The sequence below is a fragment of the Chamaea fasciata genome, unplaced genomic scaffold (genome assembly GCF_029207755.1).
Source record: "Chamaea fasciata isolate MVZ Bird 193981 ecotype frontalis unplaced genomic scaffold, bChaFas1.0.hap1 SCAF_10, whole genome shotgun sequence".
Classification (NCBI taxonomy): domain Eukaryota; kingdom Metazoa; phylum Chordata; class Aves; order Passeriformes; family Sylviidae; genus Chamaea; species Chamaea fasciata.
The window spans coordinates 27,315,041-27,333,927 of NW_027094095.1; the positions used below are offsets into that span (position 1 = coordinate 27,315,041).

The following is an 18,887-nucleotide window of genomic DNA, read 5'->3' on the forward strand; positions in this document are numbered from 1 at the left end:
TTGGCAGCACTGCCATGGGGTCCACCCTCAGGGTCTTTGGGGGACATCTCAAAGTCTTTTAACTAATGCCGCACAAGAGATCTGCTAGGCTACAACTAAACGAAATACATTCTAGGTTGCTTTTCAGCTTCCCTGCAGCTGAACGGGACGCTGAGGGAAGATCCTGGGTGGGCTGTTGTTTGTCTCCGCTCTGGAGGCAAGCGGGTAACCCTGGGCTGGGATGTGTGTCTGCTATAACCACTTACCCTGTGCAGTCAGATGTTCTTGTCTGGCCAACAGAATACCCAGCTCAGGGTAGTAACAAAAGTTTGCCTTGACAGCTGGCAAAAGTTTCATTTCATAGAGCCAGGCTTCATTCCTTTTCCCACTGCTGCGTAGAGAAGTACAGTGTGTGGGTGGCACAAGTGACACTGAAGGGATCATTATATAGGAAGTGTTAGAACTCAGTCTCTCACCACAGCTTAAAAATTAAAAACGCAAATCTCACCCCTTTATTGAGTCATTGACAGTTTGTAACAACAACAAAAACAACAATCAAAAAAAAATATCTAAAATACAAAAAAATTTCAGAAACAGTGAAGAACTGGAACAGGATCCTCTCTTCCCATCCCTACTGCTAACGCTGCAATACAAACTTCAGTGTGTCCCATTTAAATTGGCTTAATCTTGAAGTGGAGTCCAATAAGACTGAAGACGAGACACTTAAGGTCCTGGACCAGGTAGTAAAACACTCTCAAACCCTCTGGATCTCTGCAGTGCACAATAGGAGGAAGAAAGGGGGAAAAAAAAAGTTAAGACTGATGCTCTTAGAGACCAGGTTACAGAACTAATGTATTTTAAAACCCCTAAACCCTATTTGGGGATCTTCTAGATGTCATCTTAGACATTAACAGATTTCTTTCATTCTACACTGATTGATTAAATATTCTGTACTCCCACTGTGAGCATTTTAAGTCTTTACAAAATATGCATTTTTATCATGAAAGCAAGTATCAACAGCACTTAGGATTTTACCGCCACCTCCCCCCCAACAGTCAGTCTTTTCAGCTTAGGTGAAACACAGATATCTTGATTCTCCCAAAGGAATTGCACAAACAGGCCAATGGCAGCCCAGACTCTGTATGTGTGGCAGAGCTCCCAGAGCAAGGTCTGCTCTCAGTGAGTTTGAGGTCACAGCCTGTAACGCCACAGTCTAAAGGCACTGGCACATTGTGCTGCAACACTGAGCGCTGGCGCCTCCAGGAACTGATCCATACTTTCAAACAATATAAAACACATGTACCAAATAACCAGGAAGTTCTAATACAGACTGATAAACAGAAACAAGGGCAGCATAAAAAGCAGAGTACGTACTTGGACTGATTTACATCAATGAGGGAACCGATTTTTGACGTGGTAAAGGAGATGTGCTCGTCACCAATTACTATCTCGAGCTCCTGAAAAATAAAAGGTTATAGGAACTCACTGGTACCATTTGCAGAAATAGTTCAGTACTGTGATGGTTAATATTTTTTATTACAGATTTCTATAACAAAGATATCAAATGCAGCATGTCTGTGGATTGTATTAGCTTCCACAACTACACTGCCAATGAGGCACTACTCGGGTTTTCAAGCAGTATTTGTTTCCCTTTCGGCTGGAAACAAGACTGTCTTGAAGAAAAAGCTTAGTTAGGTTTCCAAGGAGCTAACATATGAGAAGTACAGAGCAATTCGAAGACACACTGTGCACCCTACCTGTCGGCCCACTCTGTCAGGAGGAGGCCACAGAGCATCATCTTCTTTTGTGATTTCACTGTCGTCGATTATTCTCTTCAGCTCCTCCATCACACTCTTGTGCACGTAAGCCTGGACACAACATTCCGGCAGAGGAATAAATACAACGCTGCCCACAGCACCCCAGCCACGAAATCCAACCCCGAGCCCTGCCCAGAGTCCCTTTTGCCGGCACAAACGCCCTCAGCCGCCCTCACCTCCTTTCGGATCATCACATCGTTCTTGTAGTTGCTGTTGTTGGCGTAGCGCAGCTTTCCTGCGGGGAGAGGCCGGGCATTAAACCGCGCCGGGAGTACCCGGGCCCCTAGCCCACCCTCCGGGAGCGCGGCCCACCTCCCCAGGCCCCCCGCCCCGCTCTCACCGTCCGGCCGGAATTCGAACTCGAGGAACTCGTGTCCGAACTTCCCCTTGTGCCCCACGTAGTATCGCAGGTAGAAATCGCTGGCCATGGCCACGGCACAGCCCGGCATGGACGTCAGCGAGCGCGACTGGCGCGCAGGAAGCGGAGCGGAGCGGCGGGCGCGGCCGCCCCCTGGCGGGCGGCGGAGGGAAGGGCGGCGCCGTGAGCGGGGAGCGCGGCCCGTTCCCTCAGCGGGGCTGCGGCGGCGCCGAGCCAAGCCCCGACCGGGACACGGCCCGAACCCAGCCGGGACACGGCCTAAAGCCAGCCGGGACGCGGCCCGAACCCAGCCGGGACACGGCCCGAACCCAGCCGGGAGATCCCGTCGCGACACGAGTGTCAGGTGAGGTGATCCCTCAGGTGAGGGATCGCCCATCTCCGCTGTTCCCAGGGCAAAGTTCCCAGCCCCTCGGCGGGCCCCGTGGGGGAGCAGTTACTCACTCATCACTCATAAAAGCCTTCTGGTAATATTGGGTCATACTAATGAAAGAGATGATGTGTAAGGGGCCAGTGGTGATGAGCACTGATGGTTACATTCAGTGCCGCTACACCAAATTGACACGCACCTTGTTATGCTGTACTCCTTCCGTGTTAGAAGAGGCCCACCAGAACCAACAGATTTATATTGTTTTAACTAAGTGGCCCACCCAAGGATTGGACCCACAAACCTTGCCATTATCAGCGTGAGCCAGTACCCACTGGGCTGATCCCACGGGAGATGGTGATTTGGCGATGGTGATGGCAGACATCCACCAGATGCGTTAATCCCAGAGGCTTTTCCTGGTCTCCTTTCTGCACAGAGGGAACAAGCACCTTGCATTTATGATTTAAGCATTATGAACTACAGGTGGACAGATTTCTGTCTTCTGAAGCAGTTTGGTGCCCCAGTGGGACCGGTGTGTTGAGATCTCTCATCACTGGTGGCCTGAGGTTTGAGAGTCAATGGACTGGGAGTAAATCCTGCCCTTCTCTGCTTTGGGTACTGCTGAAAGGAGATAGCCTGAGACACATCCTTTTGTAAAACATTCCCTTCTGCAAGAAAAATTCGGGAATTAGCACCCTTGTGCTCATCACTAGATGGGACACTCTGTTGAGGACACATAAAGGAGGAGGGTGGTTTGCACTGTGGTGCTGTTGGAGATGGGTTTGCACTGATGAATGTGATTTCATTTAGATGGTGCTGCCTCACATCCCATTGCAGGGCTAATGGAGCTCTCTCTGCTTTCCTTAGAGTTCCAGCAAGGCTAAGTTAGGCTATATTTACTGTTATTTATTGCTTTTCACATCTTTGTGCTTGAATATTCTCAGCTGCATTCTGCATTCTATAAAACGTCCATTCTGTAAAATGTCTAAAAGTTGTCCCTTCAGTAGAAGAGTCCTACTGATAAAGAAATAGCCAACCTGTTGCTTTATAACATCTGCAGGCACTGCAAAGAAGTTAAAACAGGTAACATTTGTATTTATACCAGATTGAAGGGTTTTTTGGCAGAATTATTACCCTGCTTATTTTGTGAACTTGGTTGTCCAATCTAAAAGTAATACCAAGTACTGCGTGGTTTGTCCCCAAGTTCAGAGGTTTGGTTTTATTTGGTTTGGGGGATTTTGTGAGAGAATTACTCCACTGGAATTCTCTCAATTGTTTATAAGCCTTTTCAGGAATATCAGTGCTTAATGTAAATTTATTTAAATTACTGTGTTGGAAGGAAGAGCAAACTGGCATAGGAGTTACCCCAAGAACCTGCATTTTAATTCCTTCTGGAGGTGTCAACTGTCTTTGAGTTCTCTATATTCTAATATATTTTACGATGAATGCATACTGGAGGTGAGATAAAAACGGTTTTTTACTGTGTGTTATTAGGATTTTGTCTAAGTAAAGTAAATGTCATGTTTGATGGTGATACCATGGGTAAAGAATTGCTGCCAGTGTTGTTTATTATCTTGACACATTTACAATCCCAAACATATTATGCTTGAATGCATTGGCTCAAGTATGTGTATGTGAAAGGCACAAATGTGTGCACTGAAGTTCTTTTCATTCTGCTCAAAAACATGTATAAACAGTGGTTGTTCTGCCTCTGAAGAAAATATCTGTATAAACACACATTTCTAGCATTACTTTACATATGATAGAAGGACTGCAATATAACAATGTACATATGGAATCTTGATATTAGTATTGGTTTATAATGGGTTTGGGTTTTTTTTTTGTTTGTTTGTTTTTTGAAGAAGAGCAAAATTTACATGATTTTCTCTTCTGACCTATGGGGAGCAGGTATCTGTAGGACTTGGAAAAATGGGAGAAATCAGATAAACATGCTCTGAATGTTTCTCTTTATTTGGGTTTTTTTCTCATGTCAATAAAAGAGCAGATGGCTTGAATGAATCAACCTACTTTGGATTCATAATTTAACTTGGTTTTAAGATTGCAAGATTTGTGATTGTTTCTTGAAATAGTTGTATTTCTGCTATTTTTTTTTCTCTGCACTAGAAATGATGAACACTTTGGAGAACTGGGTGGCAGAATTTTTTTTCACAGATTGCAAATAAATCAGGTTGTTTTCTGTTATTTTTCTATGTCTGTAACTTGTGAAACTGTTTTGCAAACAGAGAGAATTTTACACAACTCTTTTTCCTTGTATCTGCAGAGCCTTTAATGCTTACTGATTCCCCTATCAAAGAAACTACTTTTGGTGAGGAAAGTTTAGATAATACAATCTCTGAAAGTTAAAGAAAAATCCCTAAAATACTTGTTTCAAATTTATTCCATAGCATTTAACGTGCTCCATGGTGTGGATCTTGACTTTGCACATCCATCCTTGTTGTGCCTGTGTTACTTCTTCAGCTGCTGGGAAGAGAATTTTGTTCCGATTTTGAAGAATGTTAATTTCTTTGCATGATGTGAGAGTTAATGAGTGTCACAATCCAGCTGAGTCAGCAGCGTGCTGTGCCTGCTGAGGGACAAACTGGGGCTGCTGTGTTAACCCCAAGCTTTGCACTTTTCTGCGCTATCTACCAGAGTTTGCAATTGCAATATGGGTAAGTTGCATCTGCTTGGTTAAGAACACACCTCTGTAAGAGGGAAGGTTTATTGTTTTGGTGTCAGGTTAGAAAAAACCACATTATTACCGTGAGGTGATGTTCTCCCCACAGGGCTGTGCTGGGGTTGACTGAGGGCTCTGTTTGCTCACAAGGCGGTTCTCACTGCTGGTGACAGTAAACAAAAACGGCGTGTATTCACTTCTGCTTTAGAAGAGCCAAACCCTAAGCCTAGCACAGACTCCTGTGTGTGAACGAGTGCCTGAAAAGGAGGAAGATTTGTGGGAATTAATAGAGAGCAGAGCTGGAAGGGTCTGTCGTCGTTACCGCGTTCATCCCCCTGCCCTCAGACAACATCAGCTCTCTGTCGTGGGTTGGAACAGTGGCTGCTTTTGGGAAAAGTTGCCAAACCACAGGAGTGACTTCTCTCTCTCAAAGACTGAATGAAAGATTGTTTTATAAGTAGTATTGACCTGGAGTTCTGAGTTTTGCCTCTTTACAGTGCTTGTAGAAAATGAACAGTTTGTGGTAAGAAAAAAAGAGTTGGGATTAGGAATTAACTTGGTTTTTTTCTTTTCTTATTTTCTTCTCTTAGTGTATGTTAATAAAATCTATCTGTTTTTCCTTCTAAGTTGAGCCTGCTTTTGCCTTTTTCTCCCAAAAAACCCTCTCTCTCAGTTAGCAAACAAATTTGGCAAATGTAAAACCACCACACAAAACAGTGCCGTGACTCAGAGGAATAAACCTAAACCACAACGCTCTCCCATGTGAATATTTGTGTGAGTTTTAAGGAAGTTTTCTTGGTTTTGATTGATTTTGATTCCCTGCTTTTTCTACAGATTATTTTTATGTCAAATGCAAATTTATAATGTAATTGACTTTCTCATTTAAGAAGTCAGCCCCCATGTGAATCTGCTGGGTTTGGCAAGGCTGGAAGTTGGGGTGCAGCGGTGTGCGAGGACTGAGAAGAGAATCTGGGCTCCAGTAATGAGGAATCCAACTCTTTATAGGGTTTATTGCCACAAATAATTTAAGAAAACAAAGATGACTTATTTAAATGGTTTATTGCTTTTTCATGGTAGAACTGTGTCTTGAACTTACACAAAATAGGATTTGCTCTTATTTAAAAATAGATGTGTGTTATTTCTCACTTCAAAATTTTTGAGAGATACTTATGAGGGCTGACAGGGGGGAGCTTGTCTCCAGTGGTTGCTTCTGAGGAAGAATCTGCACATTTAGACTGAAATTACCCTTTGTGAATTGTCCTCTAAGTAGTTCCCCAAGAATTACATAAGAAGCAGGTATTTTATGTCACTGCAGGTTTCAGGCTCTTCATTTCGACACCGGCCAAGTGCTGTATTCCAGTCATGTATTTCTGTGTAAGCTGATTTTATTTACACAAATCTGCCAAACTCTTGAAAGGTTTCCCTGGTGGCAGGGAGTGAGCACAGGTGTTTATTTAGCCTTCAGCCCATGCCCTTCCTACAGAGGTGGGTTCTGTCTCTGTAAATGTGGAAGTAAGTAAGGGAGTGTTGGACATGTCACCTCCTTGGATGGAAGGACATCCCGGTTGTGCTGAGCTGCCCCAGGTGATAACTTCAGACAAGGGCTACAAAGAAACTTCTCTTTGCCTCCTTGTTTTTTCTTCAATAAACATTGTTCTGTTTTTTTTTTTTTTCTTTTATTTGAAAGTCTTTACCAAGTTTGTCTGTTTGTTTGTTTTTTAAAATCCAAACTCTGACAGAACCTTCTGCCACACCAGAATTTCACAAGTTTTACAGAGGTGAGAGACCTGGGGCAGTGCTTTTATAACAGAAACTTTTAGATTTTACCTTCAGGCATGCTTAAACTGCTCTAAGTGGGCCTCATGTTCTCTGTTACACTTTGACAAAAAGTTACATGGAATTTTGTTTATTTCTAATGTTTTTACCTACTTTTTAATTGGTTTACATTTTATTTTTTTTTCCCTCAGGCTTGTCGTCATCTCTAAACCACTTGTTCTTACAATGTATTTGATTCCAATATTTGAGTTTTTTCTTTTCCCTAATCCTATAAAGAAAAACTGGTGCAGTAGGTCAGGAAATCCAAGCATAAGGCTTCATTAGCAGAAAAGGGAAACACCTCAGGCACATCTGCCTTCTCATGGAAGACTTCCAGCCTTGCTTGTCCCCTGCATGCAGCAGACTCTCCAACCTTCACAGTCATTTGAAAATTTTGTGAAGAAAAATGCATTGCTTTCCGTTTCCATTGACAGCTGTGCCTTGGAGCAGGCTTTGATCTGGGACATGCAGGAGTCTCATCCGTTTCCTGTGCAATCCTTATTTTTTTAAAACCTTGTACAATTCTGAGGAATCCCAAGTGAGAAGCAAACCCTCAGCTTTCCAGAGAGCCCTTGCAGATAGACTTCATGCACAGGTGATGTGCTGAATTCATCCAGGGTTGTCATGGCAACCCCCCCTTTTTTTTTTCTTTATCCAGGAAAAGATGGCCTTATCAGTAAATGTACCTTTCCACAGTACCCCGTGGCTTTTGTTCAGGGGTCTCATAGCTCTCAGAAGCAATAGATGGGCAGGCCCTGAAATTAGCAGTGTCACAGATCCTCCTTGCCCACTAGTGCTCTGTATTCTTCAGCTCTGAGTATACCAGCATTTATTCTCTTCACTTCTTCTCGAGGGTTTTTGGCAGAAAACTGCCCCTTCCATACTGCAAGGAGCCATAATCTCAGATTCTGGGATTTCAGCATTATTGTTTTGCAGCCAGGAGATGCAATTCTCAGTCTTGATGTTCTCCTGGCCTTTTCCTGTCATCTCAGAGAGTTCTTGGTCATGTTTTTCAAGATTCTATTTTGCTGTGCATAGCAGATCTCCTGCCCCTAGGAGCCATCAGATTGGTTCTGTTCCATATTCGTATCACTGGCAGTTTTTCAGTGATTTAAAAGTAAAAAGAGAGTGGAAACAACCAAGATGAAGAGGATGATACTGGCTGTAATACACTAATCTCCTTCCAGAAGCCAGGGAGTTATTTCTCAAAATAAAGCGATTTGTCTCTCTCAAGGAATTATTCCTGATTTCCAGTCAGTCAGGATCACTGTGGCTGTGAGTCCATCCTGTCGAACCACAGGGTCGGTGCACAAGCAGTTCCTTATTGGCAGCACTTTGACAGAGTGGTGGGTGCCAGCCTCAGGAATTCATGTATGGATTTTTATGTATTTCCACACAGGAAAATGCACTTGCATATTTTTTTTTTTTTTCTGTGTCAAATAGAAGGCCTTGCCCACAGATGGCTCTTGGGATTAAAAGGATTGGAAATAAGAACACATTTCTATTTTCAATGAATAAACCTATTTTGCCATTATCCCAGGCAGCAGCATCCATCTGTTGAACATTACTTGGGCATTGCTTCCACAAGAGAAATATTACAGGTAAAATTATGTTTAGACTGTCACTACATTAATTATGTAATTATCATTCATTTCCATTCTGCTTTTATTTCATGGTGTTTCTAGAACAGTGTTTGTAGAGAATCCAGTAAATTATCAAGAACTCATCAGAGAAAAGGTTAATTTCAGATAATGTATTTTGTCCTTCTGATTCTTTGAGAATAGCATGCAAAATTATGTCAGTGTTCTGTACATAATCTTGGTGTTGATACACCAGATAAAATATTCCATTAACATATATCACTTTTAACAGTCTTCATTGTGCAGGTCCCGAGCTGATACCTGTGTGCTGCAGGAGACACAGGGCTGGTTTGGATGGACAGTTAAATTCCAGCCTAAATATCCACTCCAATTCCAGCCCTGCCTGTGTGGTCTTTGCCCTCCTTGTCACAGATCTCCGATGGCACCCGCAGGGTGGGGCTGGGGAAGATGCGCACTTTCCTCTCTGTGCTGCCACAAACCTCTGATTTAGGAAGAACAAAAGAGCTTCCATCTCTTAAATCACCCAGTCACTTTGCATCCTGCAGTGGAATGAGAAAGGTCAGGCAATAACTTTTGTTCAAAAAGATGACTTCAGTAGAATGGGTTTGGTTTATTTAATAGTAAAGAAAAGGTCATGGATTTTGTTCTTTTATTCTCACATAAATTGATTTTGTTGAGTTGAAGTTGGTTTATCAGCATTTGTGTTCTATTGCTTTGTTATGTCAGTACTGGAGAAAAGGTCATCTTCTTGCAGGGTGTCTGATATTCCATGGTCCATTAAAACTGCATTATTTCTGCTAAAACTGAATTTCCTTTCTTGCATTTTTTTTATCTCTTTATTTCCACCCCCTCAGTTTCACTTGTCCCAAGTGAACTCAGCTGCAGCTGGGCAGTTTGTCTACAGTCTGGTAGATCAAAAGTGCCTGCACAAGATTGTATCTGTCTTATTTGGGTTATAGAAACATGGATTTCTGGGCTGTGCTAGCCTGATAAGACATTTAGGTTCATAGAGATTTTTTTCAGGTTTTGTTCACTATTCAAGAGTTTGAAGAGATACCCACTCTAGTATTTTTTTAGGGGAGTGAATGGCATTCTGTCTCAAAATGAAGTGTCAGTAGAAGGCAGTGACTGAGTTTTTTGCATAGAGTAAGAAAGAATAATAAAAATATTTAAAAGTATGGAGGTCTGATGGAAAAATTATTATGCGACTCTTCTGCAAAGGGAAACATACTTTCTTTACAGCCAGCTCATCACTGACTTGTTTGCCTTACTTCACTTCTACCCCAGCAGACTTTGAGATGGTCAGAGAAGAACTAGAAAATATTTCCTTCAATGTACTCATCAAATCAGAGGTGTTAAGCCAAATGAGTGTCAGTGGGGAAAGGCTTAATTTTAGGGTAGTGGTAGAAAAGCAAGTAATCACCTTTGTCTTCTGTGTTGTCACAGTAGTGTAAAGAAGGAGCTGGTGGAGTTGCCTTTTTATCAGAAATTACCATGCAGTTCTTTGCTCCTTTGAATGCAGTGAATGCCAGCACAGTAATTACGTGTGAACACAATTTTCAAACTGCCAAATATTTTTGCTTTATACTGAGTGCTGGTACTAATGATCAGGTGCCAAAGGCTGACATGAATTCACATCTAAAAAGTTATCCTCTGTATTTTTTCTTTATACTTGTTCTGTTTCTTGTCAGCAGCACCTGTGTGTATGCACTTGGATGTTAAAATTCCTCCTTAGAGGATTATCAAATCTTCTGAGTAAGTCTCAGCTGGGGCCAGGGCCCTCCCACAGTTCCAGCCCAGCCGCTCTTTGTTTCTAATTGCCATTGCTCTCACATCATTCCCTTTTCATGTTCCTTCCTTATCAGTTCATCTCACCCTCTCTGGAAGTGAACTTTATACTTTGATCAACATTTACTTTTTAAAAATGTTGGTGGAGGAGAGGAGATACTGGAGGCCTGCTGCTGCAGAGGTGGGGTAAGTAGGCAAAACTGCTACTGCATAAGATCAGAGTCACCCAGCAAAGTTACTGCTTGATTTAGAAAATATGGATTCCCTGTAGCCCCAAAAAACAAGAAGTACTCTCTAGAGTCTTACAAATGCAGTAGTTAATACTTTATGAATATAATTTCACATCTTGTTGGAGATTCATCGGGCCTGATGACATAAATATTCTGATAGCACTGTGTTGATTTTTTCTCAAATGAGGGAATGGTAATCAAAATAATGTATGTCTGTGGACTCCTGATCTCCAGGAGCACCTGAAGGTTATTCCTCTTTGGCCTTGTTCTTGTTATGAAGGTAGAGTGTGCCCTAAAAGGGACACATTAAATCAAAGCTCACCATGTTCTGGAGCCCTCATAGCACTAATAGCTATTGACAGTACAAATTAGGTTGTCCTCATTAGGATTTTTGCCTTGAAGTGACTCATTGAAATTAAAAGGCTTCTGTGTACCTGCTCATTAGAAGGTGCTGCTCCAGTATTTAGGATTAAACTGAACCCTTGGTAGCCTGCCTGTGTAGGTCACACAGATGGCACACAGGTCCCTCAGGGAAGAGGGAGATAATTCTGCATCACATTAATATATAAGTACAAATGCTGGTGTGTGTTTGTGTTTTGGCCAAGATATGAGCAGGCTTTTCATGTTGTGCTGGTTGTGCTCCCCGCAAAAAGCTCCACTTGGCTGCCCTGGCCCATCCCTGCCCTGGGCAGTTCTGGGGGGTGGGTTTGCCAAATGCCCACCTGTAAGAGAGGCTGTCTCTGTGCTGACACTGGATTATTGGGTGAGGAATACAGGTCTGCAGGCAGTCACTGGTGTTACCTGCAGAGCTTTGCTGGGCACTCACGTGTAAAACACCATCAGTGCAGAGCTGCTCTGTGTGGTCACTGTGCAGGGACAGCCACCGAGAGACAGGGATGTTGTAATCACGGTCCTGTGCACAAGACTTACTAAATTCATGACAGCAGGGGAATCTGGGGGCAGGTTTAGTGGTTTTCGTCCATCCTTTGGGTTGGCCAGGCTTGTCTGCAGAAAAGATTGAAGCAGTGTGGGAGTGGTAAAACACCAGCTGCTATGAAAGGGGTACATTCTGACTAAATTCAAGAGGTATTGCAGATGACCATGGAGGAGCTGCATTTCACTTTCCCTGCAAAGGGAACACCTGGCTTGGCTCACCACGGGAGGTACAGCTCCTGTTCAGCTGGGTTTTCCTCAGCTATTTGTCCCATATATCCTGTTGCTATGGGAAACCATAACTGTAGCTAATTCCTGGCATAGTGTAGCTGAAAGTCCAGAGTAATGTGTTACAAACAACACATCATCATCATATGGTCTTGTCACAGCTTCTCAATTAATTTATCTAGGTCTGCAGATGGCCCATGTCTTTGGTTGTGTATAAATCAGGCTTGGGGCGCATCCCTATCTGTGTATATTTGTATTACTGAGAGTCTATTCTAGGCCCGTGATCATACTTTGAATATCAAACGTTTTCTGGTTTAATCATCTTGGTGCCTTGCATGTTCACGGAATCACAGAATGGTTTGGGTTGGGAAGGACCTTTAAAATCATCCAGTCCCAACCTCCTGCCATGGGCAGGGACACCTTCCACTAGACCAGGATATACCAACTTGGCCTTGAACACTTCCATGGATGGAGAAGCTACAACCCCTCTGTGCAGCAAATATTGTAGCTCCGTGAGCTTCTGTAAACTGACAGCATGACTGAAGAAAATATCCAAATGTTCTGTATTTGGTGGTTGTGCATGTAAGTTGTAATGATTAAAGCATCACTGCTTGTTTATATCCTGGGCAGAGCCACAGCCAAGGCAAAGGAACAACTTTCCTTGGGGATTGTGACCCAAGCCCTTGTTTTTGTCTCTTAGTCTGCAGGAGATAAAGTAGGTTTCTGTGATTAGAGTCTCTATGGACAGTTCTCAAATCACCTTAAAAAAAAAAAAAAAAAAAAAAAAAAAAAAAAGGAAGAAACAGGAAGAGATGTAGTTTGGAGAGTTCATGCCTCACCACCCTGGGACAGAGCTCGTATCCTCTGAACTCCAAAAGGGCAAAAAAAGGTTTTAATTTGGCCTTTCCTGCAAAGACCTCTGCAGCAAGAGATTCTGTTAACCTCACCTGCTCCTCTGCAGGCTGGCAGCCATTGATGTGATTGAGAAAGTTTTTATTATTTACTTCTTCATGACTTTCATGGCCACTGATGCCTTTAGGATCAAAGTAATATGAAGTCAGTTCATAGGGTAAGGCTTTTGAATGTGACACCCATTTCAGATATTGCTAAAAATAATGTCAATTTCCAATAATTTTGGGTCAGCTTTTCATTACAGGAAGTCTAGAAGTCAACTTTAGCCTTTGTAAGAAAATTTCTGTCAGCAAGACTTAGACCTAAATATTACCAATTATTTCCAAGTATTGTTTATCTTCTAAGCATCATTTCAAGGTGCTCTCTTTGCTTAGAACTTATTTAGGTCTGTGACTTATTAGTCAAATATGTAGATTTAGGGATTTTTCTTGAATGTTTGATTGTAAGGCTTTCCATCATCTTTTATGTGTAATGGCTTGAATTAAATTAGTGTATGTGCTTTCAGCTGAGCCCCAGTGGGGGAATATATGCATGAAAATAAATTACTGAAGTAATTCCTTGATTGGCAGACTCAGCAGATAAACTCCTGAATAGGGTAATGTGGAATCTTTGCTATTTGGCCTCAGTTGTGCCTGGCCAAGAACTGTAGGTAAAACTTGTCCTCTTCCACCTGACTTTGTAGCCTCGAGGCACAGGCTGAAGAACTGAATTGATGTGAAGATAAAATTATCAGTGCAGCCTTCTGTAATCCCATGTACATCGTCCTTGGAGTTGGGCAGGGCCTATCAAACTATCAGGGAGATTTGTTTGTTTCCCTGACAGAACTTCAGCTCCCTGCTAAGGCACTGCCTTATCACCACTGACAAGATTACAGCGGTTTCCTTGGCAGTGTGGGGAATTTAGCAGGCAGCTGTGGTTAATCCTGTAAAAGGAAATGTTCTCCCACTGAGGTACATGGAAATTTAGAAATGATACTATTTTTTTCAAAGCATGTTAATTCTCATTCTGCTTGTTGAGGCATAGGTGCAGATACAGGTTAGCATTGCTGCCCTCCTGTAAAAGCTGAGAACTCAGCCTGCACTGGTGCTCGTTGGCTTCTTCTGGAAGCTGGGATGAGAAATCCACGTTCAGCACCCTGAGGCGCACAGGCCACCTTTGGGGACACTCTGGGAGGTGATCTATTGTGAAGCTGATTGATTGTGTCACGTCCCTGTTGCTGTGATAGCGAAAGCCACAAGTTCATCTTTATCTGTGTAAAATTGGACTCTGAGATTTGTGTTTTGGCTATAGGGAGTTGCTGCTCAAAGCCATACAAGTGAAACTTGGTTCATTCCCTGGGTTGTAATGAGCCTGGCAAACTTTTGGCTATCTGAGAAGAGCCAGTTTGGTCTATGTAGAAAGTGAACCCCCAATTTTTTCTCTTCCAGGGTTGGTGGCTTTACCCTGCCTGGATGCCATTTGCTCACCAAAGCCCTTCTGTCTCTCCCATTCTCAGGAGGAGAGAGGAGGGGAAACAATGAAAGGCTCATGGGTGGGGACAGGGACAGGGAGAGAGCCCTCCACCAGTCACAAGCAAAACTGACTTGATCTTGGGGAAAGTTGACTTTCTCTTACTAGCATCTAAATAAGAGTAGGATAATGAGAAATGAACCAAAATCTTAAAATACCTCCTCCCCCACGGGGTTTAACTTTGCTGCTGATTTTCTCTGTCTCCTCCTACCCAGGAGATTATTTACTGAGATGTGTGGCTCTGTGTATTTTTTTATTTCTGTAGCTAGGGATGACCAGTGTCCCTTTTGTTCACCACACTGGGGCAGGAGAGGGTTCAGGTTCACCCTTTGTGTGCAGGAGTTGAGGCAGCCCCGTCCCTGGCACAGACTGGGGCTCTGGTTCACCCCATGCTTAGCACATTCCAGCTCAGGAAATGACAATCGTGGCCAGGCCGTGCTCACCGTGGTTCCCCTGGAATGATCCCATGGAGGTTGCTGGAGAACATGCAGCTGCCAAACTGCAGCCCCAAGTTTAGTCATCAGGACAAGCCACAACAACCCCCAAACTACAGCTGGAACAACTCTAAAGTCCCCAGCTGGGACTGTAGCAGTGCCATCATCACCCTGTGAGCCATTTCTAGGCTATCCCCGAAAACGAAACCATTGATATTTACCAGTACATCTGTCCATATTAGTTTGGTAATAACTCTTCGTGCCTGAAAAGTTTTAGCTGCTTGGCTGCTTCCTTTGGGACCAAGAATTGACTGAAAGAGAATTTCAATAAATGCACTGCTTCTAAGGGCTTTAAATAACATGTGGTGGGGAAAGGTTGTGTTGTCTATTATTGTATTGTAATGTACTATCCAGGATTTCATTTTCTCAAGAGACATGGGAGGGACTGTTGGTATGTTTAAAAGAAGAACAGCAGTATTTCTGTCTTTTTTTTTTTTCTAGATGGCATAAGTGTGGCTCTGAGGAGTTTTGCAGCTTCTTTAGGTGTTTTATCAAAAGCTCAGGGAAGAAACTAAATTGTTTGCAGTTAGTTGTTGAGTAGAATAGTCCAGCATGTAATAGTTCAGGTTACAAACTCCACCAGTTGTGTTGTGGGCACTGTTCAGTTCTGGGACATTTTCTCACACTGGGTAAGGGCTGGTGTTACTTCTTACACTGGGTAAGGAGATTTTACTCAGCTACATCCCTGATGGACTTGTTCAGCTCAAGGAAATGAGCTGAACTGTTTTCCATGTGATTTGCAGATGACCAATGCCAAGGGGGCAGAAAAAGACCAATTCAGAACAGAGTGCTCTGTTGTGGAATATGAACTGTCCCCAGTGCTGCTGTTGTGACACTGCAGCTGAACAGATGAATTACACACCTCTGCTCCCAAATCCCACTCTGGAGTAGGGCAATTAAAAGTTAGGGAAAACTCAGACCAAAATATGACACAGTCCCCTTTCAGACACCAGGAAGTAAGTAGTTCAGTAATCCCAGATAAAAAAATTTAATCTTTCTATAGAAACAGTGCACTGTTTTACAAACGTGTTCATTTGGTTTCCAGTACAGCAAGTGTTACACAGAGCCCCCCCGCCCCTCCCTGGGCCTTTTGTCTGCAAGGTAAGAACTGAAACACAAAAGGCACCAAGCAAGAACTTACTCTAACAGAACTTCAGTATGACAAGACAGAGCAGAAATGATTACAATGTTAAATATCACCCTACCAATCTGAACCATTATTTAAAATAATTAATTTCTTAAAAAACAAATTTGGTGTTTGACTTCTCAGTAGTTATAAATCTGTAAAGGTTGAAATCAGCACTGCACATTGAATTCATTTACAATGGTTTGAAAAAACCTGCAGCCTTTTACACTTGGTTTATACAGGTTTGTTTGTGTGTTCTTAAAAAAGTATCAAAACTGTAGAACTTTCATATATATTTACATTCGTCTGTTAGTTACAGTGTTATCACATACAGCCTTTCTCAGCTTTTTTCTTCATGCACACAGTGCATGGATTTGTAGAAAGAGAGCTTCATACCTTAAAACAATAATGGGATATCTCACTCATTTTGTCACTGCCTTAAAATCTAAAATTTGGACTAGAAGGATGTTTGATTACTTCTGTATTGTCTATGCAGGCCATGAGGCATTTGAGAGTTTGTATTATGTCTGTAATGCATACCAGGGCTTTACACAATTTCTTCCTTCTCTTAGTCAAGAATCAGCTTCCAGCTCACATTACTCTGTGAATTTATTCTAAAAGAAAGGAAAACAAAAGAAAGAAAAAAAACCCCCAAACCCAAACCTATTCAGCCCGAGTTTCTTCCACTCACTCAAATACAAAAGCTTGGACTGACATAAAAACATGAGGAAGATTTCTCTATGATTTGGTACAGTTCAGGGAGGTACTAGTCCATTATGCAGTGGGAGGTAAGTGTATTCACTTCCCACAGAATTCCCAGGAAATCCTAGAGAATGAGATGAGAAAAAACAAGTGTTTTTCCTGCCAGATACAGGATGACCCAGCCAAAGACACTGGAAAGGCTGGGAGATTTTAACCTGCTCTGGCGTCCTTGCCCAGTGCTCTGGGACACCTGCCATGGGGCAGCCTGTGCCATGGGCAGGACCTTGGGAGAGTTCTGTGTGTGCCACAGCAGCTCCTGAAATTGGATTTTTTATCACTACCAGCAGGGGACACGGGCAAGGAGGGAAGGAAGTGACTTCTGTTACTGTGTAGTTTTCCTGATGAACCAGGGAGAGTGCTCACTTGGGAGTGTGGAAGTATATGGGTAAACCTTTGTTCCTGTTAATTCTGAGCTGATTTAAGAGGTGCAAGATTCCCAGTGTGGAAAAGCATTTAGATCTACATTTAGAAACAAACGAACAAAAACCAAATCAGATTTGTACCAAGCTGTAAAAAAAGCAACGATACAACAGAAAACCCCTGGGTGCTGTAGGAGTTTCTCCTGACTGAAATGCTGTAGGCAACAGCTCTCCAGTGAAATGGATTCTTCATGGATAGACTGGTATATGTAAAAGCAGCCCTTAGGAGCCAGGATGGAAATGAGGAGCTGTTTGTTCAGGAGTGCTTCACTGCTCAGCTGTCTTACACTACAGCTCTTTCTTATATTGTGTCTTTAGATTTCAGAGCAAACTTCTCAAACATCCTGCAAAAATTCAATTATCCGTAATTTTCATAAATGTAGGCTAGTAGTTTTAAAATATATGTATATATTTTTATATATGTATATATTTATATACCTATATATCTATCTTGTCCAGATAGATATATACACAGATAATCTATGCACAGCAAGCCAAACATACAAAAAATAAATACTCTCACCCCTCTACTATATTTACAGAACAGATCTTATAATCCAGATTTTGTTAATAAATATTTCTAAACTGCCTGTACAGAATTTATTTTACTTATGTTGATGGATAGCCACAAAGCATATTCAACATATTTACAAAATATCTATAAATATAGTCTTAAAATAAAGCAATAGCTACTGAACCTTCAGCCTGGCTGGTTATGTACATTGAGTTAGTAGCTCAGCTGTTGCTTATTCACTATCACAAATGGGTAGTGCAACAAGTTAAAATGTGTATAAAAGATTATACATACAAAACTCTCACATCCTTTGGATGTTTGCAGTTCATTATAACTTTGTGGTTACCCTTCTGCAACATAAATAACGATCAAAAAGAAGAAGCAGGTTCTGTGACCCAAAGCAGATTTGTTCAGTGTTCAGATGATTGGAGCAGCATCTTCATCCTCATGGCAATCCATCATCTTCTAAGCTTAATGCTACACGCTGGGGAGGGAAAAAACACACTCTTGTGAACTGGGATACTGGTGCTAACTTGTATTTCTTGTTAGAACTCTCATGGCTGTGCCTACTGTGACAAGTCTATTCTCGATAGTGATTTTTTTCCTCCCCAAGTGAGGTCACTTGCTCAAGTGTTACTAAAGAGCTGCTGGGAAGTTTCCTGCCCGTGTTTCTTGGATAAAATTCCCTGTAGGGGATGGCATTTTCTCCAGTGTGATCTTGTGTGGGACCTTTAGATGACAGAGGACATTATCCACCCACCTGCCTCCCTACAGGAGCTGTATTGCCTTCACTCATTACTCTGGATCTTCCTGCTCTCTTCTGAAAATACAATGCACTTATACCTGCCAGTGCTCCTCTCCCCAGGGATGCTGCTCTGATGGAGGATCCTTTTCCTTAATTCCTTACAGAACCTCATTCACTTCTCCTTGTGAGGAATGTAACTTTTCTTTATACTGTTGATATAGAGAAAATATTTTCCCTGGTTTGTAGAGAAACTCAGTTTATCCTTAGGATACTGTGGACCCTTGGTAGCAGCCTAAGCACGGATATAATGGAATCCAGTAGAGGATGAGTTATCACCTGTTCCATCCTGAGGCAGCTCTTCAGGGAGCTTTACCAATTTTTCAAATTGGTACCTTGATTAGGACAATTATTCTTCATTTGAACAGAATATCTGATTCAGAGCAGTAACTTCTGGGACAACTGCATGGGCTGCCAGAAGTTTAGGCTTCTGCCTAATCAATGATGCTAAAGAAGTTCTGGTTTTTGTCATTATGTGGCAGATAAGCAACACTAATCTAAATTCTGTATTGGAACTCTGAACAGAATTAATCTTCTC

The 18,887-nt window shown here is 42.3% G+C and overlaps 2 protein-coding genes across 3 annotated transcripts in view; both read right to left on the bottom strand.

Annotated features, from left to right (window-relative positions):
- Positions 1–461: 461 nt before the first annotated feature.
- MAGOH (mago homolog, exon junction complex subunit) lies at positions 462–2,266 on the bottom strand. Its single transcript, XM_066191938.1, has 5 exons — positions 2,137–2,266; positions 1,973–2,031; positions 1,737–1,847; positions 1,354–1,436; positions 462–750 (listed from the first exon to the last, which is right to left on the bottom strand). The coding sequence occupies exons 1-5, from the start codon at positions 2,243–2,245 to the stop codon at positions 651–653; spliced, it is 462 nt and encodes a 153-aa protein (XP_066048035.1). The 5' UTR covers positions 2,246–2,266; the 3' UTR covers positions 462–650.
- Positions 2,267–15,704: 13,438 nt separating this feature from the next.
- LRP8 (LDL receptor related protein 8) overlaps positions 15,705–18,887 on the bottom strand; it is a 171,608-nt gene continuing 168,425 nt past the window's right edge. For both annotated transcript variants that reach the window (XM_066192846.1, XM_066192845.1), the window contains one exon: positions 15,705–18,031. In XM_066192846.1, the coding sequence (XP_066048943.1) occupies positions 17,993–18,031 (39 nt within the window). In that variant the 3' untranslated portion in view covers positions 15,705–17,992. The remainder of the gene's footprint in view (positions 18,032–18,887) is intronic.

Coding starts and splice junctions, on each gene's coding strand:
- MAGOH (XM_066191938.1), bottom strand. CDS start 2,245: ATGCCGGGCTGTGCCGTGGCCATGGCCAGCGATTTCTACCTGCGATAC. Junction 1,848..1,972: donor ATGTGATGATCCGAAAGGAG/GTGAGGGCGGCT, acceptor TGTTGTGTCCAG/GCTTACGTGCACAAGAGTGT. Junction 1,437..1,736: donor CTGACAGAGTGGGCCGACAG/GTAGGGTGCACA, acceptor TTTATTTTTCAG/GAGCTCGAGATAGTAATTGG.